The following is a 24554-nucleotide window of genomic DNA, read 5'->3' as shown; positions in this document are numbered from 1 at the left end:
ATTCACCTATTGGACCTCTTGGCATCTGACTCACCTGGCACACCACTGACTTCATCCCCCTGGCAGGCTACCCCACCGGCATCATACCAACCTATCCACTGGCCACCCTCAACCCAGCTGGCACAGATCCCTTCAACCAACTGCTACTCTAACCCCTCTAGCACATACAGCTGTCAATGCCAGGGACCTAGGTTCGATTCCACCCTCAGGCAACTGTCTGTGTGGAGTTGGCACATTCTCTCCCTGTCTACGTGGATTTCCACCAGGTGCTCTGGATTCCTCCTACAGTCCAAAGATGTGGATTGGCTATGTTAAATTGTCCTGAAATGTCCAGGGAAGTGCAGGTAAGGTAGATTAGCCATAGGAAATGCAGGGTTACAGGGCTAGGGGGTTAGGTCTGGGTGGGACACTATTCGGATGGACGGTATGAACTTGATAGGCCAAATTGCCAGCTTCCACACTTCCGGGATTCTTTGATATATCCTTACCCTTTCACAGCAGCTATCCAAGTGCCTGCTCTGCTTACAGACATTTAAATCACAAAATGTGACACACTGCCACACTGAATTTGTGGATTTCCTGCCCGGCATTTTTTTTTAATCACTTATGAGACCTGGGCATCACAGGCTGGTCAGCATTTATTACCCGCCCCGAGCCAACCTTGGAACTGAGTGTCTTGCTTGAGCCATTCCTGATGAAGGGCTTTTACCCGAAACGTCGATTTCAAAGCTCCTTGGATGCTGCCTGAACTGCTGTGCTCTTCCAGCGCCACTAATCCAGAATGAGCCATTGCAGAGGCCAGTTAAGAGTTAACCACATTGCTGTGGATCTGGAGTCACATGTAGGCCAGGGAGGATGGCAGAGTTCCTTCCCTGAAGAGCATCAGTGAGCCAGATGAGTTTTTTTCAACAAAAATGCTTTCATGCTCGTCAGTAGATGCTTAATTCTAGATTATTTTTTGTTGAATTCAAATTCCACTATCTGTCATGGTCAGATTCCAGAACCTGAGCTAAGTTTCTGGATTAATCATCGAGCAATAACACCACCATGTCATCTCCTCTATCCAGGACTCTCCAGCACAGAAGACATCTAATTATTGGGTTAGTTTTAATTCGATCAAAATTTCCAACTCTGAGTAGAACATCTGGGTTATTAAAATTCTATAGTCTAACAAGCTGCAACATTACTGACAGTATCACCTCAGCAAGATATTGGTTGAAGAATCAGCCATCAATAAAACATTAATATCACTGAATCAAACAAATGATCAAAGACACTTGAAATTAAAGAGGGACAATTAATGTTCAGATTTTGGTGAGTAGTAGTTGTCAGTCTCCTCTATATAAAAATTATGTTTAATTATTTAGTAACTTTGATTAAAAAAATACACTGCACTGGCAATCACAAATCTCATACTTCTATTTTAATATACAACTCAAATAATACCTCCTCTTCCTCCAGTAAAATGAGTCGCACCATTACGATGTGGATAGCATTGCCAATACTTGGCTCATGGAACAAGCTTGCAACCTGTGCCAACGTCAGAAGAGAGAAATTAATGGATCCTTCAAGCCAGAAAACATTTAACATATACCAAAACAGATTTCTTATTAAAGAGTTGTCATTTAAACAACATATCCTCACATTATGCTTGTAAATAAATGATTTGATATATCTTCTGGTTTCAGAATTGTCATTTATTACACTATCTATAAAACGTTATGAAAGATTCAGTATATTGGAGCAACAAACCTGCATTATAACAACAATGCTAACAGCTTAAAACATCCCAAAGCACTTCACACGACTCTTATTAATAAACTTTGCTACCAAACTTCATGAGGTGGTACGAGGGCTGAAGATTTAAAAAATTTCAAAAAAGAGGCTTTTAGAAGTGTCTGAAAGGAGGAAACAGAAGTAAAAAGCAATGAGAGTTCAGGAGGTATTTTTAAATTGAGGCATTGCTTAAATGGGATCCAATAATTTGGTTGGCAAGTCCTTAGGTAATTAGTGAACAGAACTTGATGTAACTTGGATCACGGGCAGTAGATTTTTGAATCGCGTCAAGTTTATACAGGGTAAAAGTGCATTGCAATGGTCAAACCTGGAGGTAATAACGATACGGATAGTGTTCCTGCTAACAGGTGAGCTGTAGTAGGGACTGTTACAGATGAAAAGGTGTAGTTTTAGTGATGATATCATTATGTGGTTGAAAACGCACCTCAGAATCAATCACTTCAATGTGAAGTATTCATATACTCCTGTTCTGAAGGGTCACTGAACCTGAAATGTCAAGTTTGCTTCCTCTCCACAGATCCTGCCAGACCTACTGAGTTTTCCAGCAATTTCTGCTTTTGTTTCTGATTTCCATCATCCACAGTTCTTTGGTTTTCTTTTCAAATAACTTGATTATTTTCTGTGACCTTGTTTCGGCCCCAGAAGGCTGTCAGAGCTATATGCAAAGCACTTAACTCATATGCAAAATATAACTACAGGAAGATTAGATCATGTATAAAACATCTCCAATTTTATTTCACAAATATAACTTATACTGACACATAAGTCACATGACTAAAGTAGTCACTGTCATTGATGTGGTTGACTTCTATTAAGACTGAGTACTGAAAGGTAACTTGTCAGATGAAATAATCATGAGGGACTTCAGTATGCAAGTGGACTCAGAAAATCAGGCTGGCAGCCGATTTCAAGAAAAGGAATTTGTGGAATGTCTACGAGATTTTTTTGTTTTGTAACAGCTTGGGATAGAGCCCTCTTGGAAAAAGGCAATTCTAGATTTGGTAATGAGGTAGAATCGATTAGGGAGCTTAAGTGAAAGAACCCCTCGGGGGCAGTGATTGTAATATGATAGAATTCACAATGCGCTTTTAGAGGAAGATGATTGAATCAGATGGAACGGAAAGGTAACTACAAAGGCATGAGGGATGCTGGCTAGAGTTGATTAAAAGGGGAACTGAGCAGGGAACATGATGCAGCAGCAAAGGCAGGAGGTTCCAGGGGGTAATTCTGGAGGCACATACATCCAAGAAAGAAGAAACATACAAAGGGGAGGATGAGGCAACCATGACTGACAAGGCAGGTCAGGCCAGCATAAAAGCAAAAGAAAAAGCACACAATGTATTGAATATTAACGGGAAGCCAGAGGACTGGGAAACCTTTGAAAATAAGCAGGGAATAACTATAAAAGCAATAAGGGGTGAGAAGATGAAATCTGAGGATTAGCAAGCTTGGGATATAAAAGAAGTTTGCTAGTATTTTTTCTTAGAAATATGAAAAGTAAGAGGGAGGCAAGAGTAAACATTGGACTGCTGGACAATTAGGCTGGAGAAGTAGTAATGTGGATTTTAAAAATGTACTTTGCATCAGTCTTCGCAGCAGCATACCAGAACTTCAAAAGAGTCAGGGGGTGGAGCTGAAAATAGTGGCTATCACTAAGGGGAAGGTAGAGGGGAAGATGAAAGGCCTGAAGGGAGATAAATAACTTGAACCAGATGGACTGCACCCCAGATTTCAGAAGGAGATAGCGGAGGAGATTGTAGATGTAGTAGTGATGATCTTTCAGGAATCACTAGGGTCAGGTAGGATACCAAAGGACTGGAAAATGGTTAATATCCGTGTTTAAAGTGGGGAAGCACAAGACAGGAATCTACAGGCTAGTTAGCCTGATCTCAGTTGTTAGTAAGATTTTAAAGTCCATTAATAAGGATGGAATTTCAGATTAGTTGTAAGTACATGGGAAATTAGGGCTGAATCAGCAAGGCTTTGTCAAGGGGAAGAATTTGAGGAGGTAGAATTCTTAAAGAGGTAATGAAAAAATTAGACAAAGGAGAACCAGTGGACCTAATCCACTTGGATTTCCAGAAGGCTTTTGACAATATACTGCACAGGCTGACTGGCAGAAGGCAGAGAGGGGGGGTTAAAGGGTTTTTTCAGGATGGCAGCCAGTGACTAGTGGAATTCTGCAGAGGTTAGTGTTGGCACCACAACTATTCATATTATACATTCAGGATCTGGACAAAGGGAATAAGGGAATTGCTGCTAAGTGTGCAGATACCACAGAGATAGGTGGAGGGGCAGGTAGTGTTGAGGGAGCAAGGAGGATGCAGAAAGATTTGGACAGGCTAAGAGAGTGGGCAAAGAAGTGGCAGATGGAATACAATGAGAGGAAGAATAGAGGTGTAGACTATTTTCTCAATAGGGAAAGATTTCTGAAATCTGAAGCACAAATGGACTTGGGAGTCCTAGTTCATAACTCTCTTAAGATTAACATGAAGATTCATGTAGTGGTTTGGAATCAAATGCAATGTTAGCATTCATTTCAAGAAGTGTAGAATCCAAGAGCAGAGCTATACTGCTGAGGCTATATAAGGTTCTCATCAGATCACATTTGGAATATTGTGAGCAGTATTGAACAATGTACCTAAAGATGTGTTGACGTGGGAGAGAGTCCAGAGAAGGTTTGGAAGAACTATCCCGGTGATGAATAGCTTGTCAAGAAGAGGCGTGGTTGAGGTGTCTAGGTCTATACTCAATGGAGTTTAGAAAGGGGAGTTCTGTTTGAAACTTAGAGAATTCTGAAAGGGCTGGATAGAATGGACATAGCAAAGATGGTTCCAGTACAAGGAGACACTACAACCTGAGGAGACAACCTCGGAGTGGAAGGACAACCCTTGAAACCTGTGATGAAGAGGAATTTCTTCAGCCAGAAGGTGGTGAATCTGTGGAGTTCAATGAGGCAGAAGACTGTGGATGCTAAGGAACTGAGTGTACTTCAGACAACGTCTCGATTGGCATGGGGATCAAAGCTTACTGGGAGAAGGCAGAACTGGGTTCAGAAACATATCAGTCACATTCGTTGACAATAGGAATTAAATACATTTGCGTTAAACTGGTCAGTGAAATGTTTCTTTACATAGGTTATTGAACATTTTAGTGAAATATTTGTTCCCAAACATTAGAAATGAATCTGTGAAATTCTTTAACACAGAGGGCTGTTCAGGCTGGGTCATTCATATATTCAAGGCTGAGACAGACAGATTTTTAATCAGTAAGGGAATAACAGGTTACAGAGGAAAAGTAAGAAAGTGGAGTTCAGGATTGGTGGCACAGTGGTTAGCACAGCTGCCTCACAGCACTAGAGACCTGGGTTCAATTCTCACCTCAGGCAACTGTCTGTGTGGAGTTTGCAAATTCTTTCTGTGTCTGTGTGGGTTTCCTGCGGGTGCTCCAGTTTCCTCCCACAGTCCAAAGATGTGCAGGTTAGGTGAATTGGCCATGCTATATTGCTCATAGTGTTAGGTGAAGGTGTAAATGAATGGGTCTGTGTGGGTTGCTCTTCGGGGGGTCAGTGTGGACTTGTTGGGCCGGAGGGCCTGTTTCCACACTGTAGGTAATCTAATTATCAGAATAGTCATTATATTACTGAACAGCAGAGCAATGCAATGGGCTGAATGGTCTATTTATGCTTCTACATCGTATGGCCTCAATCTGCCTTCACCTAATATATGATGCCTCTCAAAAATGATCAGTTGAGATAATTTCATTGTAATTTCAACTTCAATGCATTTTTGTATCAATTTGCATTTTTTAACTCAATAAAAGCATCATCAATCAGGAAGTGTCATGAGTTATGCCCGAGCCAGAGAATAGGTTTTGCAGTATAAAAAGGGAAGGGCAAAAGGTGCTGGGTGAGTGAGATGAGTTAGCAGTGCTGGCATAGGAGTCAAAAAGAGTCATGGGATTGACTGAGGGCATGTAGGGTATGAGAGTCTATGCAGAATGGGTACATTGGTATCGAGGGAACAGGGGCTGCGAAAGCACAGGATGTCATGGGGGTATAAGGAGCTATATGTAGGTGGCATAGGTTGGCACAAGTGTATGGAGATCTCTAGGGTGAGTAAAATAGGTGGACATGGATGATGTTTGAACAGTGAGGGAAGGGACAGGGTGAGAGCAAGTAGGCTATTGACATTTCAATGTTTATTTTTGAAATTTGAAAACAGTGCTGGAACCCTCAGGCAATCTTTCCATCTAGCCTGCCTCAGGAGCAACAATCTCCTCCACTGTTCTTGGGTCATCCAACCAGGTTCCCAATCCAGCCTGCCCCACTGGACGATAAGTGGTAAGTGTCGGTGGTCATTTTTAAATGTCAGCTTCATGGAATCAGAAGTTCACCCACTTCAATGCACTTAAACCAAGGAATGAAAATCAGGGAAATTCTTGGAATACAGAATCAGCTGTTCAAGACTGAGACAAAGAGTTAGTTTTTAAATTAATTTTTGCAATTCCCTGAGACAGGACTATGACTGCTCAATTGCTGTGTATATCTGAGACTCATATCTAGAGAATCAAGGGATTATGGACATCAGGAAGGAAACTGTGGTTGAGGTCAGAGATTAGCTATGACTCAAGCAGCTTTATAACATTACTTCTTCTCTTTTTTAAGCAATGATTTCAATATTTTTTCCTTAAATGTTTCTTAAAATGGAGTAAAGATGAAAACAATGAATTAAGAAATCATTTACAGACATATTTCTATGGAAAACATTTAGCATATTGGAAAGATAGACTATCCACAGACGAATACTTTCATCATCACAAATGATTAACCTTTTTATCCAGGGTTAAAATATAACTATTATAGTCATGATATATTTTGTTAATCTCACATTGCTCATCAACCATCTTTTCTGCTAAATATCTTCCAGACCACTCTAATCAATTTTGCCCTCATTCCATTGTAATTACCCCATTTAGCACAGTTATTGCTGACCCAAGTTCTCAGTCCAACCCTGTCCATGCCGACCAGAACATTTTGTTCAATTGTTAAAGCCAAATCTCTGTGCTTACGTTTCTGTGAAAGAACACCACATTAAGTTAGAAAAATTAATTTGAGCAGTCAAGCCAAATTTCAGTCTGTGATAGTAGTAGCATCAGCATGATCATGATATTATGGATTTTTCGATGGAACATCATGTGTGATTACTCAAATCATTTTTACAGGTTGAACTGGTGATGAAAGTCATGCTTTTATTCTTTTGTGGATGTTGTCAAGTGTAAACTATCCGTGACGCTGTCTTGTGAGCAAAAATCAGTCTCTAGCTGGTAACAAGATGGGATTATGAAGGGAAGATTTTGACTGAAGGCATTGTTATTGAGCCAGCTAGGATCAATGTAACCCACATAGAAAGACACACACACACATTCGGGCACTTTCTAAAGCAGGCGGCCTATGAAATGGCCAAATGGTTTGAATGTGTGAGTGATTTCTTCCTATCCACCTGAGATACAGAATCACATCTTTGTTGGCTTACATATGGAGACAAACCCTGCTGAAGTAGATTTATGACTATGAGGTGGTACTCTTGGATGAACAGGGTGGGGTTAATAACCCAACCACATAACCTGATTTAAGGTATTTCCTACACGATAAAAGCCAGGATCAGAAAGGGGCATGAAGCAAGGTCTTGAATGGATCAGATCAGTTTTGCTAGCCAGGAAACAGTGTTCTCTAACACAGCAACAGTAGCATGATCAACTATTACAAAGACGCACCAAGATATCAAATACAGAAATGAACCCTAGTGCGCAGAAATCATAAGCAACTAACTTCTGGGAGATGGTGGGGAAAATGATATCACTTGTTGATTGTCAACAAAGAGATTATTCATTAATCAAATCAAGGTTGTTGTGCACCATTTTGATATTCAGAGTAAAATATAGAACCAAGAATAAGTAGTTTAGGACAGGATCCTAAACTTTTTTCTTATCCATCCCCTATAATCTTTTATTACAATGTAAATTAATAATCTGTCAAACTCAATCTTAAAAATAGCCAATGACCTATCTTCCACTGTACTCTGGTAAGATAAAGTTCAGATTAATGACGCAGACACAGAGGTAAAAGCAAACTCTTCAAGTCTGTCTTAAACAGGAAATCCCTTACTTTTTAAACTGTCCCCTGGTTATAATGTATCTAATTCAGGGAAACATTCACTCATCATTCACTCTGTCAAGATCCCTCAGGATCCTATGTGCTTCACAAGATCACTATCTATTCTTCTAAAGTCCAACTATCTGCAAGCCTAATTTACCCAACCTTTCCTCAATGGATAACCTCTACATGCTAGGAATTAGTTGAGTGAACATTCTTTGAGCTGCTTCTAATACAGGTACTTTACAGAGTACTTCAGATGAGGTATCACCAACATTCTGGGTAACTGCAGCAAAACCTCCTTATTTGTACACTCCATTCTCTTTACAATAAATTACAGCACTCTATTTGTCTTCTTAATCACTTGCTGCACCTGCAAGCTAACTTTTTGTGATTTATTTACTCGGAACCCAGCTCTTCTGCACTGAAGAGGTCTGGAAATTCTTTCCCTTCAAATAGGTTTTTTTTTCCCTGTAAAAGTAGACAACTTCACATTTACTCACATTATCATTCATCTGACAAGTGTTCGTCCAATCATTTTACCTACTCAAATCCAAGTAAATGGGTTATCAACTCAGCCAAACAGCCAGGCTATGCATGAACATACATAATTATTTTATTAGTTTAAAGAGTGAAAAATACATTAGATTGATAGTGGACACAGGACAAAATGACAGGCCATAGTTTACCTAAATTCTAATAAGATACATCCAACACTTTGTCCACAAATCTTCATTCCAACAGTCCTTTCTAGCAAGTAATATCTATTAATGAACTTCTAAGTGCATGGCCTGTCTCTGTGAAAATGATGAGCATATCTTTTCTCTCAATCCCTTTCCCTTTCTCATTTAATGAAAAGCCTTTCACCCTTTTCGGCTAGAATTTCCATCCATTTATATGGCCTTTTAAAAATGTGTCAGTATGATATGGGTGGTGTTATCTATCCATCTCACTCAAAAATGGTTCAGTTTTCAATATTTCAGCAATCTTAACATAATACCATGTGGAAATAACTTCATAAAGGCTGCAGTGATTGAAGAAGGCAGCACACTATGATCAACACAGGCCAACTAGAAATGGACAATAAATATAATTTTGGACAACTGAAGTAACAAAATCTTCACAGAACTATTTTTATAAGGAAGCACCATAGAGTATGAGTAGAAAGAATACCTGGCCCAAACGGGCTGAAGACTTTTTTTATATTCCAATTAACTTTGTTTTGTGAGGTAGATGTTTGGGTAGATGCTGTAATTTCAGTTATGTTCAGAGGGGATAGTGACAGCAAAAATAGGCTCAATAAATGAAATAGGATTGAGTCATCAGCATTAGAGTATTTGGGCTGCTAGATATGTGGGCAGCATTGTAAAGAAAGAAGGAAATGATTGTGCACACTGAAATGGAGTGGGAAGCATCTGCTAATTCAGACTAAATAAAGGAGGATAGATCACCAAGGTCAGCATTAGCTGAATACTTTAAATTGAGACGAGATAGAATAGAAATATGATTTGACCAAAAGGAAATGCTGAAAAGGTAAAGCAGATCAGCTCCAAAAACTGCTCCAGAATAGGCAGAGATTTCCCACCACACATTGTGCTTTTTACCCTATTGAAGACCTCATAAATCAGATGAAGGTGGACCGATACCATAAGATGTATAAGCAGAAATAGGCCATCCAGTCCATCAAGTCTTCAATGATAGCATAACAAATCTGATAATCCTGAAGTCCCCTTTTCACTATAATCCTTGATTCCTACATTGATTAAAACTCTGTCCACCTCAGCCTTGAATATACTTAAAGATCGAAGCTCAACAACCCTCCATGGTAAAGAATTACACAAATTCACTGCCTGCAGAGAGGAGAAATTTCTCCTTTTTTCCATCTTAAAAGAGCAACTCCTCATGCTGAGATTATATTCTCTGATCCTCAACTCTCCCATGAGGGAAAATAACCTTTTCGCATCTACCCTGTCAAGTCTCTTTTGAAATATACAAGATCCTTCACAGGATTACTACTCATTCTTCTAAACTCCAATGCGTACAGGCCCAACTTCATCAACCTTTCCTCTCCTTATTCTTTCTCTGGACTGCTTCCAAATCAATATATTTCCTTTGACAAGAGTCCCAAATCAGTCACAATGTCCTAGCTTTAATCTGACATGTATAGTTTTAGGAAGAGTTCCTTACTTTAATGCTCTATTTTCTTGGAAACGGAGGCCAACATTCCATTTACCTTCCCTCTTATCTGCTGAAGTTGTATTCTAGACTTTTTGAGATTTAAGCACAAGAACTCCCTCGGTGCTGTAGATTTCTGCTTGACCTTTTCACCAATTAAATAATATTCAGCTCCTCTATTCTTCCTGCCAAAGGGCATAACCTCACAATTTCCCACATTATATTCCTCAGTTATCCTCAGCCCTTGCCTTACTGTCCTATTTTTGTGCCTATGTGTGGTACCATATCCAAATGCCTTCTGAAAATCCAAATATATTTCATTCACTGCTTCCCCTTTGTCTATCTTGCTTGTTACTTCCTCCAAAGTTAAATAAATTTATCTTTTCATGACACAGTGCTGACTCTGCTTGATCACATTATGCATTATCCTTGAAGGTTGCCACCCAGGTTGACAGGGTTGTTAAGAAGGCATACAGTGTTTTAGCTTTTATTAATAGAGGGATCGAGTTCCAGAACCAGGAGGTTATGCTGCAGCTGTACAAAACTCTGGTGCGGCCGCACTTGGAGTATTGTGTACAGTTCTGGTCACCGCATTATAAGAAGGATGTGGAAACTTTGGAAAGGATGCAGACGAGATTTACTAGGATGTTGGCTGGTATGGAGGAAAGGCCTTACAAGGAAAGGCTGAGGGACTTGAGGCTGTTTTCGTTAGAGAGAAGAAGGTTGAGAGGTGACTTAATAGAGACATATAAGATAATCAGAGGGTTAGATAGGGTGGACAGGGAGAGCCTTTTTCCAAGTGTGGTGACGGCAAGCACGAGTGGGCATAACTTTAAATTGAGGGGTGATAGATATAGGACAGATGTCAGAGGTAGTTTCTTTCCTCAGACAAGGGTATGGAATGCTTTGCCTGCAATGGTAGTAGATTTGCCAACTTTAAGTACATTTAAGTCATCATTGGACAAGCATATGGACATACATAGAATAGTGTAGGTTAGATGGGCTTCAGATTGGTATGACAAGTCGGTGCAACATCGAGGGCCGAAGGGCCTGTACTGTGCTGTAATGTTCTAGGTTCTATGTTCTATGTATTTCTAGATGCTCTGCTCTCATCTTTTAAAGTAGACATTAACATTTAGCTCACTGGCCTATAGTTAACTTTTTTAAAGTTTCATTCCCTTTACATAAATGTACTACATTGACAGTTTTCTGAAACTTTGCGACTTCCCTACAATCTAAGGATTCTTGGAAGATTATTACCAGTGCATCTAATACTTCCTTCAATATCCTTGGATACGTCCCATCAGTCTAGAAGGTGTATCAGTCTTTAGTGCCAATAATCTCCCTAGCCTTTTTCCTCTAGTGCTAGTTATTGTATTTATTTCCTCTCATCCTGTTGACTCTTGATTATTTAGTAATTTTAGAATGGCTTAGACCCTATAGGAGCAGAAAATAGGCCATTCAGCCCAGTGAGTCTGCTCTGCCATTCAATCATGGCTGATAGGTTTTCAACCCCATTATCCCACCTTCTCCCTGTAATCCTGGATCCCTTGGCAATCAAGAACTTATCTATCTACTCAATGACCTGGCCTGCATAGCCTTCTGTGGCACATAATTCCACAGATTCACCACTGTCTGACTAAAGAAGTTCCCCCTTATCTCCTTTCTAAAGGGTATTCCCTTTACTCTAAGGTTGTGCCCTCGAGTCCTCATCTCTCCTGCCAATGGAAACATCTCCTCAACGTCCACTCTGTCCAGGTCATTCAGTATTCTGTAAGTTTCAATCAGATCCCCCCCCATCCTTCTAAATTCCATCGAGTATAGCCCCAGAGTTCTCAAACGTTCCTCATATGTTAACCCTTTCATTCCTAGAATTATTCTCGTGAACCTCCTATGGACATGCTCCAGGGCCAATGTATCCTTCCTGGGGTATGGGGCCCAAATTTGCTAACAATATTCTAAATGTGGTCTGACCAGAGCCTTATAAAGCTTCAGAAATATGTCCCTGTTTTTATATTCTAGTCCACTTGAGAGGAATGACAACATCAGATTAGTAGACAGTGAGGTCTGCAGATGCTGGAGATCAGAGTTGGGAGTGTGTTGCTTGAAAAGCACAGCAGGTCAGGCAGCATCTGAGGAGCAGGAGAATCAATGTTTCAGGCCAGAGCCCTTCATCAGGAATGATCCTTGGATGCTGCCTGACCTGCTGTGCTTTCCCAGCAACATCAGATTCGTGCCTTCTACTGTGAAGTATTTATTTAACTTCTCTACCATTTCCTGGTTCCTCAATTTAATTTCCCCGCTTTATTCTCGAAGGGGCCAGTGTTAACTTTAACCACTCTCTTCCCTTTTATTTATTTAAAAAAGCTCTTCCTGTCAGCCTTTATATTATGTGTAAGTTTGCCCTCAAATTTATCGTCTCCCTCTTAATATTTGTCTTCAGTGTCTTCTGTTAGTTGCTAAAATTTACCTCATCTTCAGATTTACCATTAATCTTTGCAACATGTTACGCTTTTCTTTCAATTTGATGCTAGCCTTAATATCCTGGTTAACCACAGTTTAGTTATTCCTTTCTTAGAATCTTTCTTTCTTACTGGATATATCTTTGCTATAAGCCACAAACTATATTTTTACAAGTCTGCCATTTTTATTTAACCATCTTTGCTGCTAATCCTCTTTCCCGGTCCACGTGAAATAATTCTCCCCTAATTCCATTGTAATTACCTTTATTTAAACATTACACAGTTATTTCCATTCCAAGTCCCTCCCTCTCAAACTGAATACCAAATTCTATTATTTTCTGGCTGTTCTTTCTGAGGGATTTTTAAAAATTTTGACATCATTCATTACAACAGCCTCATTGTACATTAACAGATCTAAAATAATCTGATCCTTGGTTAGATCCATACCGCATTGTTCTAGGAAATTGTCCCAAATGCACTCTGAATTCAACTTCATGGCTAACTCTGCCAATTTGACTTTGTCAGTCTGCATAAAGATTAAAGTCACCCATCATTAACTTACTGCTTTTATGACATGCCTCTATTATCTCCAGATTTAATCTTAGTTGTACTTCATAGCTACTATTAGGGTGTCCATTAGTATCTCCTTCCTCTTGTTATTTCTTACCTCCACCCATATTGATTTCAAACCAAAATTATTTCTTGCTCTCATACTTATTCCATCCTGTACTGACAATACTATCCCACCATTTTTCCTTCCTCCCTGTCCTTTCAAAACGTCACATATGCCTGAGTATTTAGTTCCCAGCTTTGATCTCCATGTAATCATGTATCTGTAACGGATATAAGATCAAACATATTTACCTTGTTCCATTAATTCAATTCTTTTGTCTTAAATATTAGATGCATTTAAAAAAAGAGCCAGTAATTTTGCTTGTGACTACTTTTTTTTCTTTTTTTGACTCCATATAGGGCATTTTCTTTCACTTTGTACACTTTGCCCCTTTCTGCCCCTTTCTGGTTCCAAACAGCTCCTCTTGCTTTGTAAGCCTATATTTACCCTCTCCCAAAACCTTGCCCCTCTAAGCACTCTAAATGCCTTTCCACAGCCATACACATTTGATTCACCAGAACACTGTTCAAGTGAAAACTGAAAGAACTGCGGAAGCTGGAAATCCGAAACAAAAATAGAAATTGCTGGAAAAGCTCAGCAGCCCTGGCAGCATCCGAGAAGAGAAATCAAGAGTTTTAGAGCCATAGAGATTTACAGCAGAGAAACAGACCCTTCGGTCCAACTCGTCCATGCCAACCAGGTGTCCTAACCTAATCTAGTCCCATTGGCCAGTATTTGGTCCATATTCCTCAAAACCCTTCCTATTCATATACTCATCCAGATACCTTTTAAATACTGTAATTGTACTAACCTCCACTGGCAGTTCATTCCATACATGCACCACCTTGTATGTGAAAAAGTTGCCCTTTAGGTCCCTTTTACATCTTTTTCCGCCCTCCCTAAATCTATGTCCTCCAGTTCTGGACTCCCCGACCCCAGGGAAAAGACCTGCTCTATTTATCCTATCCATGCTCCTCGTGATTTTACAAGGTCACCCCTCAGCATCCGCGCTCCAGGCAAAACAGCCCCAGCCTATTCGGCCTCTCCCTAAAGCTCAAATCCTCCAAGCCTGGCAACATCCTTGTTTTTTGGATTGTGTGAGGAAACCAGAGTACGCAGAGGATACACACACAAAAATGGGGAGAATGTGCAACCTCAACATAGACAGTCACCCATGGGTGGAATTGAACCTCGGTTCCTGGTGTTGTGAGGCAGCAGTGCTAAGCCACCCTGTGCCATGGTGCCATCCATTAGTGCAGGTTACTGTGGGTGGTACAATAGTAATATCAGTGGGTTGGGTCATTGGTTTAAATGCCACTCTAGCAGTTGTTGGGATTTCAATTCAATTAATTAATCTTGGACAGAAATAAGTAACTGAAGAGTTAATGTTTCGGGTCCAGTGACCCTTCCTCGGAACAGTTCAAGTGAAGCCCATCCAGCAGAACAGCTCCTTTCTATCCCAGAACTGGTACCAATGCCCCATGAACTGAAACCAATGCCATCCATACCAATTCTTAAACCATGCATTGAATTCCTTGACTTTATTTTCCTTGTGCCAATTTGTCCATGGATCAAGTGGTAACCCAGAGATTACTATCCTTGGACGTTCAACTTTCTAATTTATCTCCAAACTATTCAAAATCTTTTAGCAGGACCACCTTCCTGAGTTATTAGTACCCACATGGATGACAATTGGATTCCTCATCTCTCTCTCCTCAAGTTAAACATGGGTATATGAATAGGAAGGGTTTGGTGCTGGCAAGTGGGACTACATTGGGTTGGGATATCTGGTTGGCATGGACGGGTTGGACCAAAGGGTCTGTTTCCATGCTGTACATCTCTATGACTCTATAGAGTCATAGATTCATAATTTTTTGTACCTGCCTCCACCACTTTCTCTGGTAACTCATTCCACACACGTACCACCCTCTGTGTGAAAACGTTGCCCCTTAGGTGTCTTTTATATCTTTCCCCTCTCACTCTAAACCTCTGACCTCTACTTCTGGACCCCAGGGAAAAGACTTTGTCTATTTACCCTATGCATGCCCTCATAATTTTATAAACCTCTACAAGGTCACCCCTCAGCCGCCTATGCTCCAGGGAAAACAGCTCCAGCCTGTTCAGCCTCTCCATATAGCTCAAATCTTCCAAGCCTGGCAACATCCTTGTTATTCTTTTCTGAACCCTTTCAAGTTTCAAAACATCTTTCCGATAGGAAGGAGACCAGAATTGCACGCAATATTCCAACAGTGGCCTAACCAATGTCCTGTACAGCCGCAACATGACCTCCCAACTCCTGTACTCAATACTCTGACCAATAATGGAAAGCATGCCAAACGCCTTCTTCACTATCCTATCTACCTGTGACTCCACTTTCAAAGAGCTATGAACCTACACTCCAAGTTCTCTTTGTTCAGCAACACTCCCTAGGACATTACAATTAAGTTTATAAGTTCTGCTAAGATTCGCTTTCCCAAAATGCAGTACCTCGCATTTATCTGAATTAAACTCCATCTGCCACTTCTCAGCCCATTGGCCCATCTGGTCGAGATCCTGTTGTAATCTTCTTCGCTCTCGATTCCACCTCCAATTTTGGTGTCATCTGCAAACTTACTAACCATACCTCTTATTCTTGCATCCAAACATTTATGTAAACGACAAAAAGTAGAGGACCCAGCACCGATCCTTGTGGCACTCCACTGGTCAAAGGCCTCCAGTCTGAAAAACAACCCTCCACCACCACCCTCTGTCTTCAACCTTTTCTTTTCTAGTTCTTTTCTAATCTTGAGGAAATGTCCTTAACCCTGGCACAGGCAGGCATCACAACATTCAGCGTTCCATTGCACAGTACAGTATTTCCTCCTCCATTTGTCCTGACCCCTCCCACTTCTCCATGCATATTTCCTCCCCCAACCTGAACTGACCACAGGACAGAGGTAAGTTCGCTCATCCTCCCTGCAGTCCCCACTTTCATCCATACAGCTTGCAAGAACTTTGTAAATGTTGGACAATTTCAGGATCCACGTTTCCTCAATCTTATCCTCTCAGTCGTCTTACAAGTTCACCTTCACTGACACTCTCCTCTCCCTGATTACAGACCAGTCTTGAATTGCCTCATATAAGCTTTGTAACCTGCCCTAGGGAGGCAAGTTCCCAGGCAATATTTCCCTTCCTTGATGTGGGACCATGTCCGCAGTTCAGACCCCAGCTCCTCAACTCTGATCTGAAGTTGCTTGATCTGCAAATATTGACTCTGGATATACAGTATATGGTCCGGACAGCACCTTCCATGTATTGTAGCAGCAACACATCACCCATAGTATGATCGCTACCATATCGGATTTAATTTATAAATTAATAAGTCTGGAATCCCTGCTTTTTACATTTTACTAAATTTTTTAAAAAATTACCAGACCAATCTTATACTGAGACACCTATTTTAAAAAAAGAAAAGAGAAGAAAAAAACTGGAGATCTAAAGACAAGCTAAGGACCTTACTAAAATGACTTCTCATTGCTCCTGCTACTGAGCTCTCAGAATTCTGGACATATAAACAGGGCAATACCTTGTAAATTGAGGAACAAATTACTGCAGATGCTGGAATCTGTACTGAAAACCACAGCGGGTGAGGCAGCATCCATGGGGAGAGAGCAAACTACATTTCGAGATCAGATGACTCTTGGTCTTGGTTTCCAGCATTTTTTTGTTTTCACCTTTTAAATTAGGGTCTATTACCTACACTTTTGGGAGGTTTTACAACAAAATGCTAACTTACCTTTGAGAAGCCATAAACGTTAAATTGTATTTCTATTGACATGGCCACCCATCAGAAAAATACAAATACTCGACAATTCAAGGAGGTCAGTATCAGAAATAAATGTCAGAATGGGCCTGAATAATTACTGCTTAATGGAATGTTGCATTCAATGTTATCAGTATATTCAGTAATTTTTTATTCAGAAAAGGATATAAAATTGAATTAATCTTACCATATTTATAATGGTAAAGATGTATGACTGCACATTTTCACTGCCATGATACTCTATCATTTTGGTGTCAGCAACTACTAACGTTTCAACCCATCGCTCCTTGCTGATCGATCTCTGGGAGATTCTGCGTCCTTTCCTATGACTCTCTTCCCATCTCTCTCTTTGTCTCTCTGGCTGCAGGATATTATTATCAGAATCTGTACAAAGAAAAAAATCACACAAAAGGAAACACGCATAAGCAATCCTCTGTTTGTTTGATACATTTGGATAATTTATAGATGACTTTGACTACACTTCAAGTTGTGTTAAATTGGCTTTCATTAGAGGCTGCTCCTGATACTAAGTAAATTCCTTACTTTAACCCAACACTCAACAAAGCAAAGAAGGAAAATACTTTAACTACCTCTGTGAAAATTCTATTTAATAAATACTAATATTTTCAGTCTGCCCAAGACATGTAAGATGATATCTGACAAAGGGCTGCTGTGCCTTTGAATGAGGATATATAATGGGAACGGTAATACCTCCAAGTCATCATAATAAAACTCACACTGCTATATCACTGTATTAAATAGTCAGGTCTGTGTGTTTTTTCTTTACAAACTATAATCTTTGCCCGACCTCTTTCGACCCTCAACAACTTTCTCCAGAGCGGAGGGGGGAGGAAGAACTGTGTATTGTGTACTGAGGAACAATCATCATCCTGAAAACTAAATTTGAACAGATCTAGGAACTCAAGATGCCCAATGGACCATCAGGAGTGTCAACATTGTACTCCAACACAACCGACAACCACATTGCTCAGCATATCTCCACTCAACCATTACCATTAAGCACGGGATTAACCCTGGTACAATGAAGAGTCTGAGGGCATGTCAAGAATACACTAGGCATACTTGAAAATGAGGTGCTGACTGGGTAAAGCTATAAACATGGACTTTAGGCATGTCAAACAGTATAATCAGCAAATGATAGACAGAGCTAAGCACAACTAACAGATCAGATTTAACTTCAGCAGTCCTTCCACATCCAGTGGTGAATGGTGATGGACAATCCAGCAACTCAATTGAAGAAGAGGCTCCATAAATGCCCTTATCCTCAATGACTGGAAATCCCAGCAAATCAGTGCAAAAGATAAGACTGAAGCATCTGCAACAATCTTCGGCCAGAAGTGTCGAGTGGCTGATCCATCTTGATCTCCTCCAGAGGTCTCCAGCATCACAAATAACAGTCTCCAGTCAATTCAAAATTACTCCACATAATTCAATATTACTCAAGAAATAGCTGGAGGCACTAGACACTGCTAAAGCTATGGGGCCTGACAATATTCTGGATAAGTTACATGCTCCAGAATTTGCTGCACATCTAGCCAAACTGTTCCAGTTTAGCAAGCAGACTGGCATCTGCCTGACAATGTGGAAAATTGCCCAGGTATGTCCTGTAATCAAAACACAACACAAATTAAACCCAGTCAATTTCTCCCCATCAGTCTACTCTTGGCTATCAGTGAAGTGATGGAAGATATCATCAACAGTGCTATCAAACAGCACCTGCTCAGCAATAACCTGCTCAATGGTGCTCAGTTTGGGTTCCATCAGGGTCAATCAGGTAAAAACAAGGACTGCAGATGCTGGAAACCAGTTTCTAGATTAGGTATTCTTGATGAAGGGCTTTTGCCTGAAACGTTGATTTTACTGCTCCTTGTCTGAACTGCTGTGCTTTTCCAGCACCACTCTAATCTAGAACCAGGGTCAATCATTACAGCCTTGGTTCAAACATGGACAAAAGAGCTAAAGTCCAGAGGACAGTTGGGATTAACAGCCCTTAACATTAAGTCTGCACTTGACCCAATGGGGCATCAAGAAGCCCAAGCAAAACTGGAATCAATGGGCATTCCAGTTGGTTAGCCAGTGGATAGTCAAGGGGGCAAACTCTCCACTTGTTAGAGTCTTGCTTGGCATATAGAAAGATGGCTGTGGTTGTTGTCAGTCATCTCAATTCCAGGACACCTCTTCAGGAGTTCCTCAGAGTAGTGTCTTGGGCACAACCATTTTCAGCTACTTCTTCATTGATCTTCCTTCCAGCATAAGGTCAGAAGGGGGATATTCGCTGATGTTTGCACAACATTCAGTTCATAACTCCTCAGAAACATGAAGCATTCCATGATCAAATGCAACCAAACCTGGACAATATCCAGATTTTTTGGCTTATAACTAACAAGTCACATTCACGCCTCATGAATCTATGGCAATGGCCCTCTCCAACAGGAGACAATTTCACCATCAATGTTTGACATTCAACAATATTGCCACACTAATTTTCCATATTATCAAAACCTTTGTGGTTACCATTGACCAGGTACTGAACTAAACTAACCATATAAATACCATGGCTACAATAGCAGGTCAGTGGCTTGGAATAGTGCAGCGAGTAACACACTTCCTGGTTCCCTAAAGGCTATGTACAAGGGACATGTCAAGAGTGTGATGGAATACTCCCCACTTGCCTGGATGTGTGCAGCTCTAATAGCACTTAAGAAGCTGGGCACCATGCAGGACAAAGTAGCCTGTTTGATTGGCATCACATCCACAAACATGCACTCCCTCTACCACTCAGTAGTACTACTCCCTCAGTAGTAACAATTTGTCTGAAAGATGCACTGCAGAAATTCACAAAAGATCCTTAGACAGCACCTTCCAAACCCATGTTCACTACTATATCAAAGGACGAGGGTTGGAGATGTATGGGAACATCGCCACCTGCAAGTTATTCTCCAAGTTACTCACCATCTTGACTTGGAACCATAGCGCTGTTCCTTCATTGTCACTGGATCAAAATTTTGGAATTCCCTCCCTAAGGATATGATCGGTCAGTGAATAACACATGGACTGCAGCAGTACAAGAAGGCAGCTCACCACCACCTTCCCTCAGGCAAGTAGGGATAGGTAAATCAATGTTGGCCAGCCAACAATTCCCATGTCCCATAGCAAATTAGAAAATGTACCACTTAAGAGACAGATACTGGATGCTTCTTTTGCTGGTTTGGGCAGTTCACTTCTGATGTGTAAGGAGCACTCATGCCACCTCCACCCTATTGGAAGTTTAGACATATCTTTTGTGCCTGAAATATGGGCCTGGTCTAATTTCTCATCCTTCATTTAAATGAATGGGAGGTTTTCTACTGAGTTTCTCTTAGAATTGCTCTAGCAGAGCAGGGAAAGCCAAGATGTTTCTGTTTTATTATTACTAAGGCATCCAACAATCCTGTAAGAAGGCAAGTATTGGAATTATAAGTGAATCCATATTCATGGCGGAAACATTAGACGTTTGATATTTTCTCAGTGATGATTGTTATATTACAAATATACTTTTTCTTCAAACCAATTTTTCTCCTTGTGATGTACTGAACTTTCCAAGATCTGTACATTTTGAGACTATTATCTCCTTTAGTTGAAACTTTATTGCTGGAACAGCACAGCAGGTCAGGCAGCATCCAGGGAACAGGAGATTCGACGTTTCGGGCACAGGCCCTTCTTCAGGAATGAAGAAGGGCCTATTATCTCCTTTAAACAATGCTGTAAACATTGCACAATTATGGAATCTGTTTACTCATGATTTTAACTTCCTTTCAGAGGAAGAAAGTAGTGTCTGAAGATTTGATTATAAAAAAAGATATTGTTTAATAACATTTAATTTGGTGCAACGAAAAAGACAACAGTCAAAGCTTATAAAAAGCCAGCTAGCCCATCAAAGCGCACTCTGCAGACTAATAGCAAATGAATTCTAATGCATTTATCTCTACCTTGTCTTCAGATTATTGCAAGCATTTATCATCCTTTGGGCTATCATATCTGTTTAAATTTCTATTCACCCTTTAAAATTCATGGGCTGCATTCCCAGTAGCTTGAATGCTTCAAAGTAATAGCTCATTTATGCTGGTGCTTTTTTGCCGCACATGGGATTCACATGGAAGACTAACTTTCAGCTTTGTTCGGCTATAAAACTGAAGGGCACACTCTAAACTTGTACTATTATTCAAAAGGTGTTCCTCAATCTGACTGTCATTAGAAATGTTCTCTTACAATATTATGAAGAATTTACAAAGAAAGAGGTTTAAACTGGTCATAGAGGTGATCAAATTTCAATATTTACATGTCTTTTATGCTTTCAGGAACAAGCCGTTATAGCTATATTAAATAATTCAGATTAGAGGTTGATCACTGTGTGCTAATTAGAATCCCTACAGTGTGGAAGCAGACCTTGCGGCGCATTAAGTCCACACCGACCTTCCGAGCAGTATCTCACCCAGACCCATTCCTTACCCTATCCCTATAAACTGCATTTCCTGTGGCACACACATCTAATCTACGCATTTTTGGACACTATGGATAATTTAGCATGGCCAATCCACCTAACTTGAACATCTTTGGAGTGTGGGAGGAAACTGGAACACCCAGAGAAAACCCACAAAGACACAGGGAGAATGTACAAACTCCACATATACCTCATGTAGTACTCCAGGTGTGCCCTCACCAGCACCCTATACAGCTGCAGCACAACCTCCCTATTTTTAAACTTTATCCCTCTAGCAACAAAGGACAATATTCCATTTGCCTACTTGATTACCTGCTGCTTTTGTAAACCAGCTTTTTGTTATTAATACACAAGGACACCCATGTCCCGCTGCACAAGCGCCTGAGATTTGAACCCAGATCCCTGGTGCTGTGAAGCAGTAGTGTTAACCACTAAGCCACCATGTTGTTTCATTAACCTGATCCCTCTCTCAGTAATGGGGAAGTTTCTGAGCTCACCATTCGAGGAATGATGCTGGGTAGGATTTGGATACTTGTCAGTCCCACCAGTTGTAATGTGCACCACTGGCATCCTGAAGCCCAGAACAAAATTCACATCACAGTGTACGAAAACCAGGTAATTATTGTCAAGATTTATAAGACACTCTTTTGTCCTTCACTGATGCGCACACCACACTATGGGAAAGATCTGAAGGCATTAAAGAGGCTCCACAGAGCATGAGAATGGTTCCAGGTTCAAGAAACTTTGCTTAGATATTTTCTATTCAACTCAAACAGAGACATTATTAAACACCTCTTCAGCAGATGGGTCTTGAACCTGGCAGGGACACGATCACTTCATCACAGGACTCCTAAGATGAGTCACTTATTTTTCTCGTACGTGACCTATTTTTCTAATCAATCAGTTCAGAGATGTTATTACATACCTCTGGAGCAGGTGGGACTTGAACACAGGCCTCTTGGTCCAGGAATGAACACATTACACGGTGATGTACAGCAATGTCACAAGCTCACGTCCCGATGTGTCAGTAGCTAATGTGGATAACACACTACATCTGCTTCAACCAAATGACCCTGTCTCAAAACCATGGGGAGTAGTCCTCAGTCAAGGGAGATGCCCTTCTGTCAGAGGGTACCAAATAATTCAAGAACAGCTTCTTCACCACTGTTATTTGACTGCTGAATGGACCTCTCAAATTTCAATTTAATGTTGACCTCATTCTTTATGCACATTCTCTGCAGCTGTAACATTAAATGTCTCGCTCTGTTCTATTACCTTTATGCACGTTGTCTCGCATGATCTGCCTGTACTGCACACAAATAAAACTCCTCAGTGTATCGAGGTTCATGTGACAATAACAAATCAAATCAAATTTTTTAAAAATTAGCCCTGGGGACCATCCACTAAAGGTCAAACAGGTGTTATCTGGGGTCACTGCTGCCGGAGAGAGGCTGAGGAACCTAATTGTGGGAATTGGAGACAGCATGCTGGGACACAGATGGAAGTAGATGGTAGAGCATCAAAGGAAAAGGATAATGCTGGTGATGATGAGGGTAATCAGCAATACCGGGCTTCGAAGGGGCACCATTGGACAACTATATCTGGCATGTTGCCTCACTATGCTTCGGACTGGGGTCTTAATTGAAGATGTAGGTGTTAACTTTCAAAAGAGGTTGCAGGAACAGAGGGACCTAAAGCTTTAAGAGCACAAATAATTGACGGTTCCCACTCAAGTTGAGATAGCATGTCATACAACATGTGGGATCCTGGGACAAGCAAGAATAGTATGTTAACACTGTGTAAGTCACTGGTTTAGCCTCAAATTAAGTTCTGTGTCTTGTTGCAGGTACCACACTTTGTGGAAGATGCAAACACATTAGAGAGGAAAAGGTTCATGGGGAAGGTTCCAGTGATGAGGAAATTGAGCTACATTGATAGATTACAGAAAGTGATATTGTTCTATTTTGAGAAGTTTCAGAGGAGTTTTGATGGAGGTATTCAAAGTCATGAGGACTGTAGGAAAATAAGACAAGGAGAAACTGTTTCCATTGGCAGAATGATCAATAACCAGAAGGTACCAATTTAAATGATTGCTAAAAGAAACAACAGCAACAAATTTCTTTTAAAAGTGCATGGTTCAGATCAGGAATGCATTGCCTGGAATTATGGTGCAGGGAGGCTGGAGCATGGTAGTAATATCATTGGACTAGCAATCCAGACCAAGTTCTATAATGTTCACCATGAAATCATGATTCATTGTTGTAAAAAGTCATCTGATTCACTAATGTCCTTTAGGTAAGGAAAACAGCCATTCTTACTTGACCTGGTCCACATGTGAGTCCAGACTGACCATAATATGGTTGATTCTAAACAGCCTTGACAGCTATCATTGCAAGCTACCCAGTTCAATGGCAATGAGGGAGGAGCTGCAAATGCTGACTTTTCCAGCACATCCCTCAAATCATGGTTTTTAATATAAGATATAATTCAACTGAGGATTTGAAAAGGGAATTAGATAATTTGGAGAACTTGGGGAAAGGCAAGACAGTTAGACCAAATGAATTCCGCTTGCACAAACATGATGAAATGGTCTCCTTTTGTAAACAATGTATGATTCTAACAGACAATCAAAATTATTAAAGATTTTGTGAAGTAAATAATGAGGAACTGTTTTTACTAGTAGCAGAAGGGACACAGACTTAAATAATTGTCTGAAGACCCAGAGATAATGCCGAAGAAAACATCTTTCTGTCAGCTAATACAGTTGCAAGTTCAAACTGTCATTTAGTATTAATAGGGTTAAACCCATGTCGAGTTTCACTGCTGTGTAACAGTTTGCTAATGAAGTAGAATGTCTGAAAATCAGGTGAAAGCATACCAACTTTCAATAGGGAATCAAATAAATACTTGAAAGGGAAAAAAAAAATTACATGGCTATAGGGAAAGAGGGGGAATTGGGAATAACTCTTTCAAAGAGCTGACACAGTCATGTTGCAGCAAGTGGATGCCTTGTGTGCTGCGTTATTGTATGAAGTGTTGCAAATCACTTC

At 40.5% G+C, this 24554-nt stretch overlaps 1 protein-coding gene across 1 annotated transcript in view; it reads right to left on the bottom strand.

The window, feature by feature from the left end:
• adamts12 (ADAM metallopeptidase with thrombospondin type 1 motif, 12) overlaps positions 1 to 24554 on the bottom strand; it is a 569649-nt gene that overhangs the window by 332146 nt on the left and 212949 nt on the right. The window contains exons 4-5 of the mRNA XM_043680588.2: positions 17191 to 17387; positions 1447 to 1530 (exon numbers count right to left, since the gene is read on the bottom strand). Of these exons, the coding sequence (XP_043536523.2) occupies positions 1447 to 1530; positions 17191 to 17387 (281 nt within the window). The remainder of the gene's footprint in view (positions 1 to 1446; positions 1531 to 17190; positions 17388 to 24554) is intronic.

Source organism: Chiloscyllium plagiosum, unplaced genomic scaffold (genome assembly GCF_037043375.1).
Source record: "Chiloscyllium plagiosum isolate Xiang-an unplaced genomic scaffold, Cpla_swu_hap1 HiC_scaffold_1, whole genome shotgun sequence".
Lineage (NCBI taxonomy): Eukaryota > Metazoa > Chordata > Chondrichthyes > Orectolobiformes > Hemiscylliidae > Chiloscyllium > Chiloscyllium plagiosum.
Note: the sequence above shows the minus strand (reverse complement) of the source record. Positions and strands in the feature narration are given on the sequence as shown.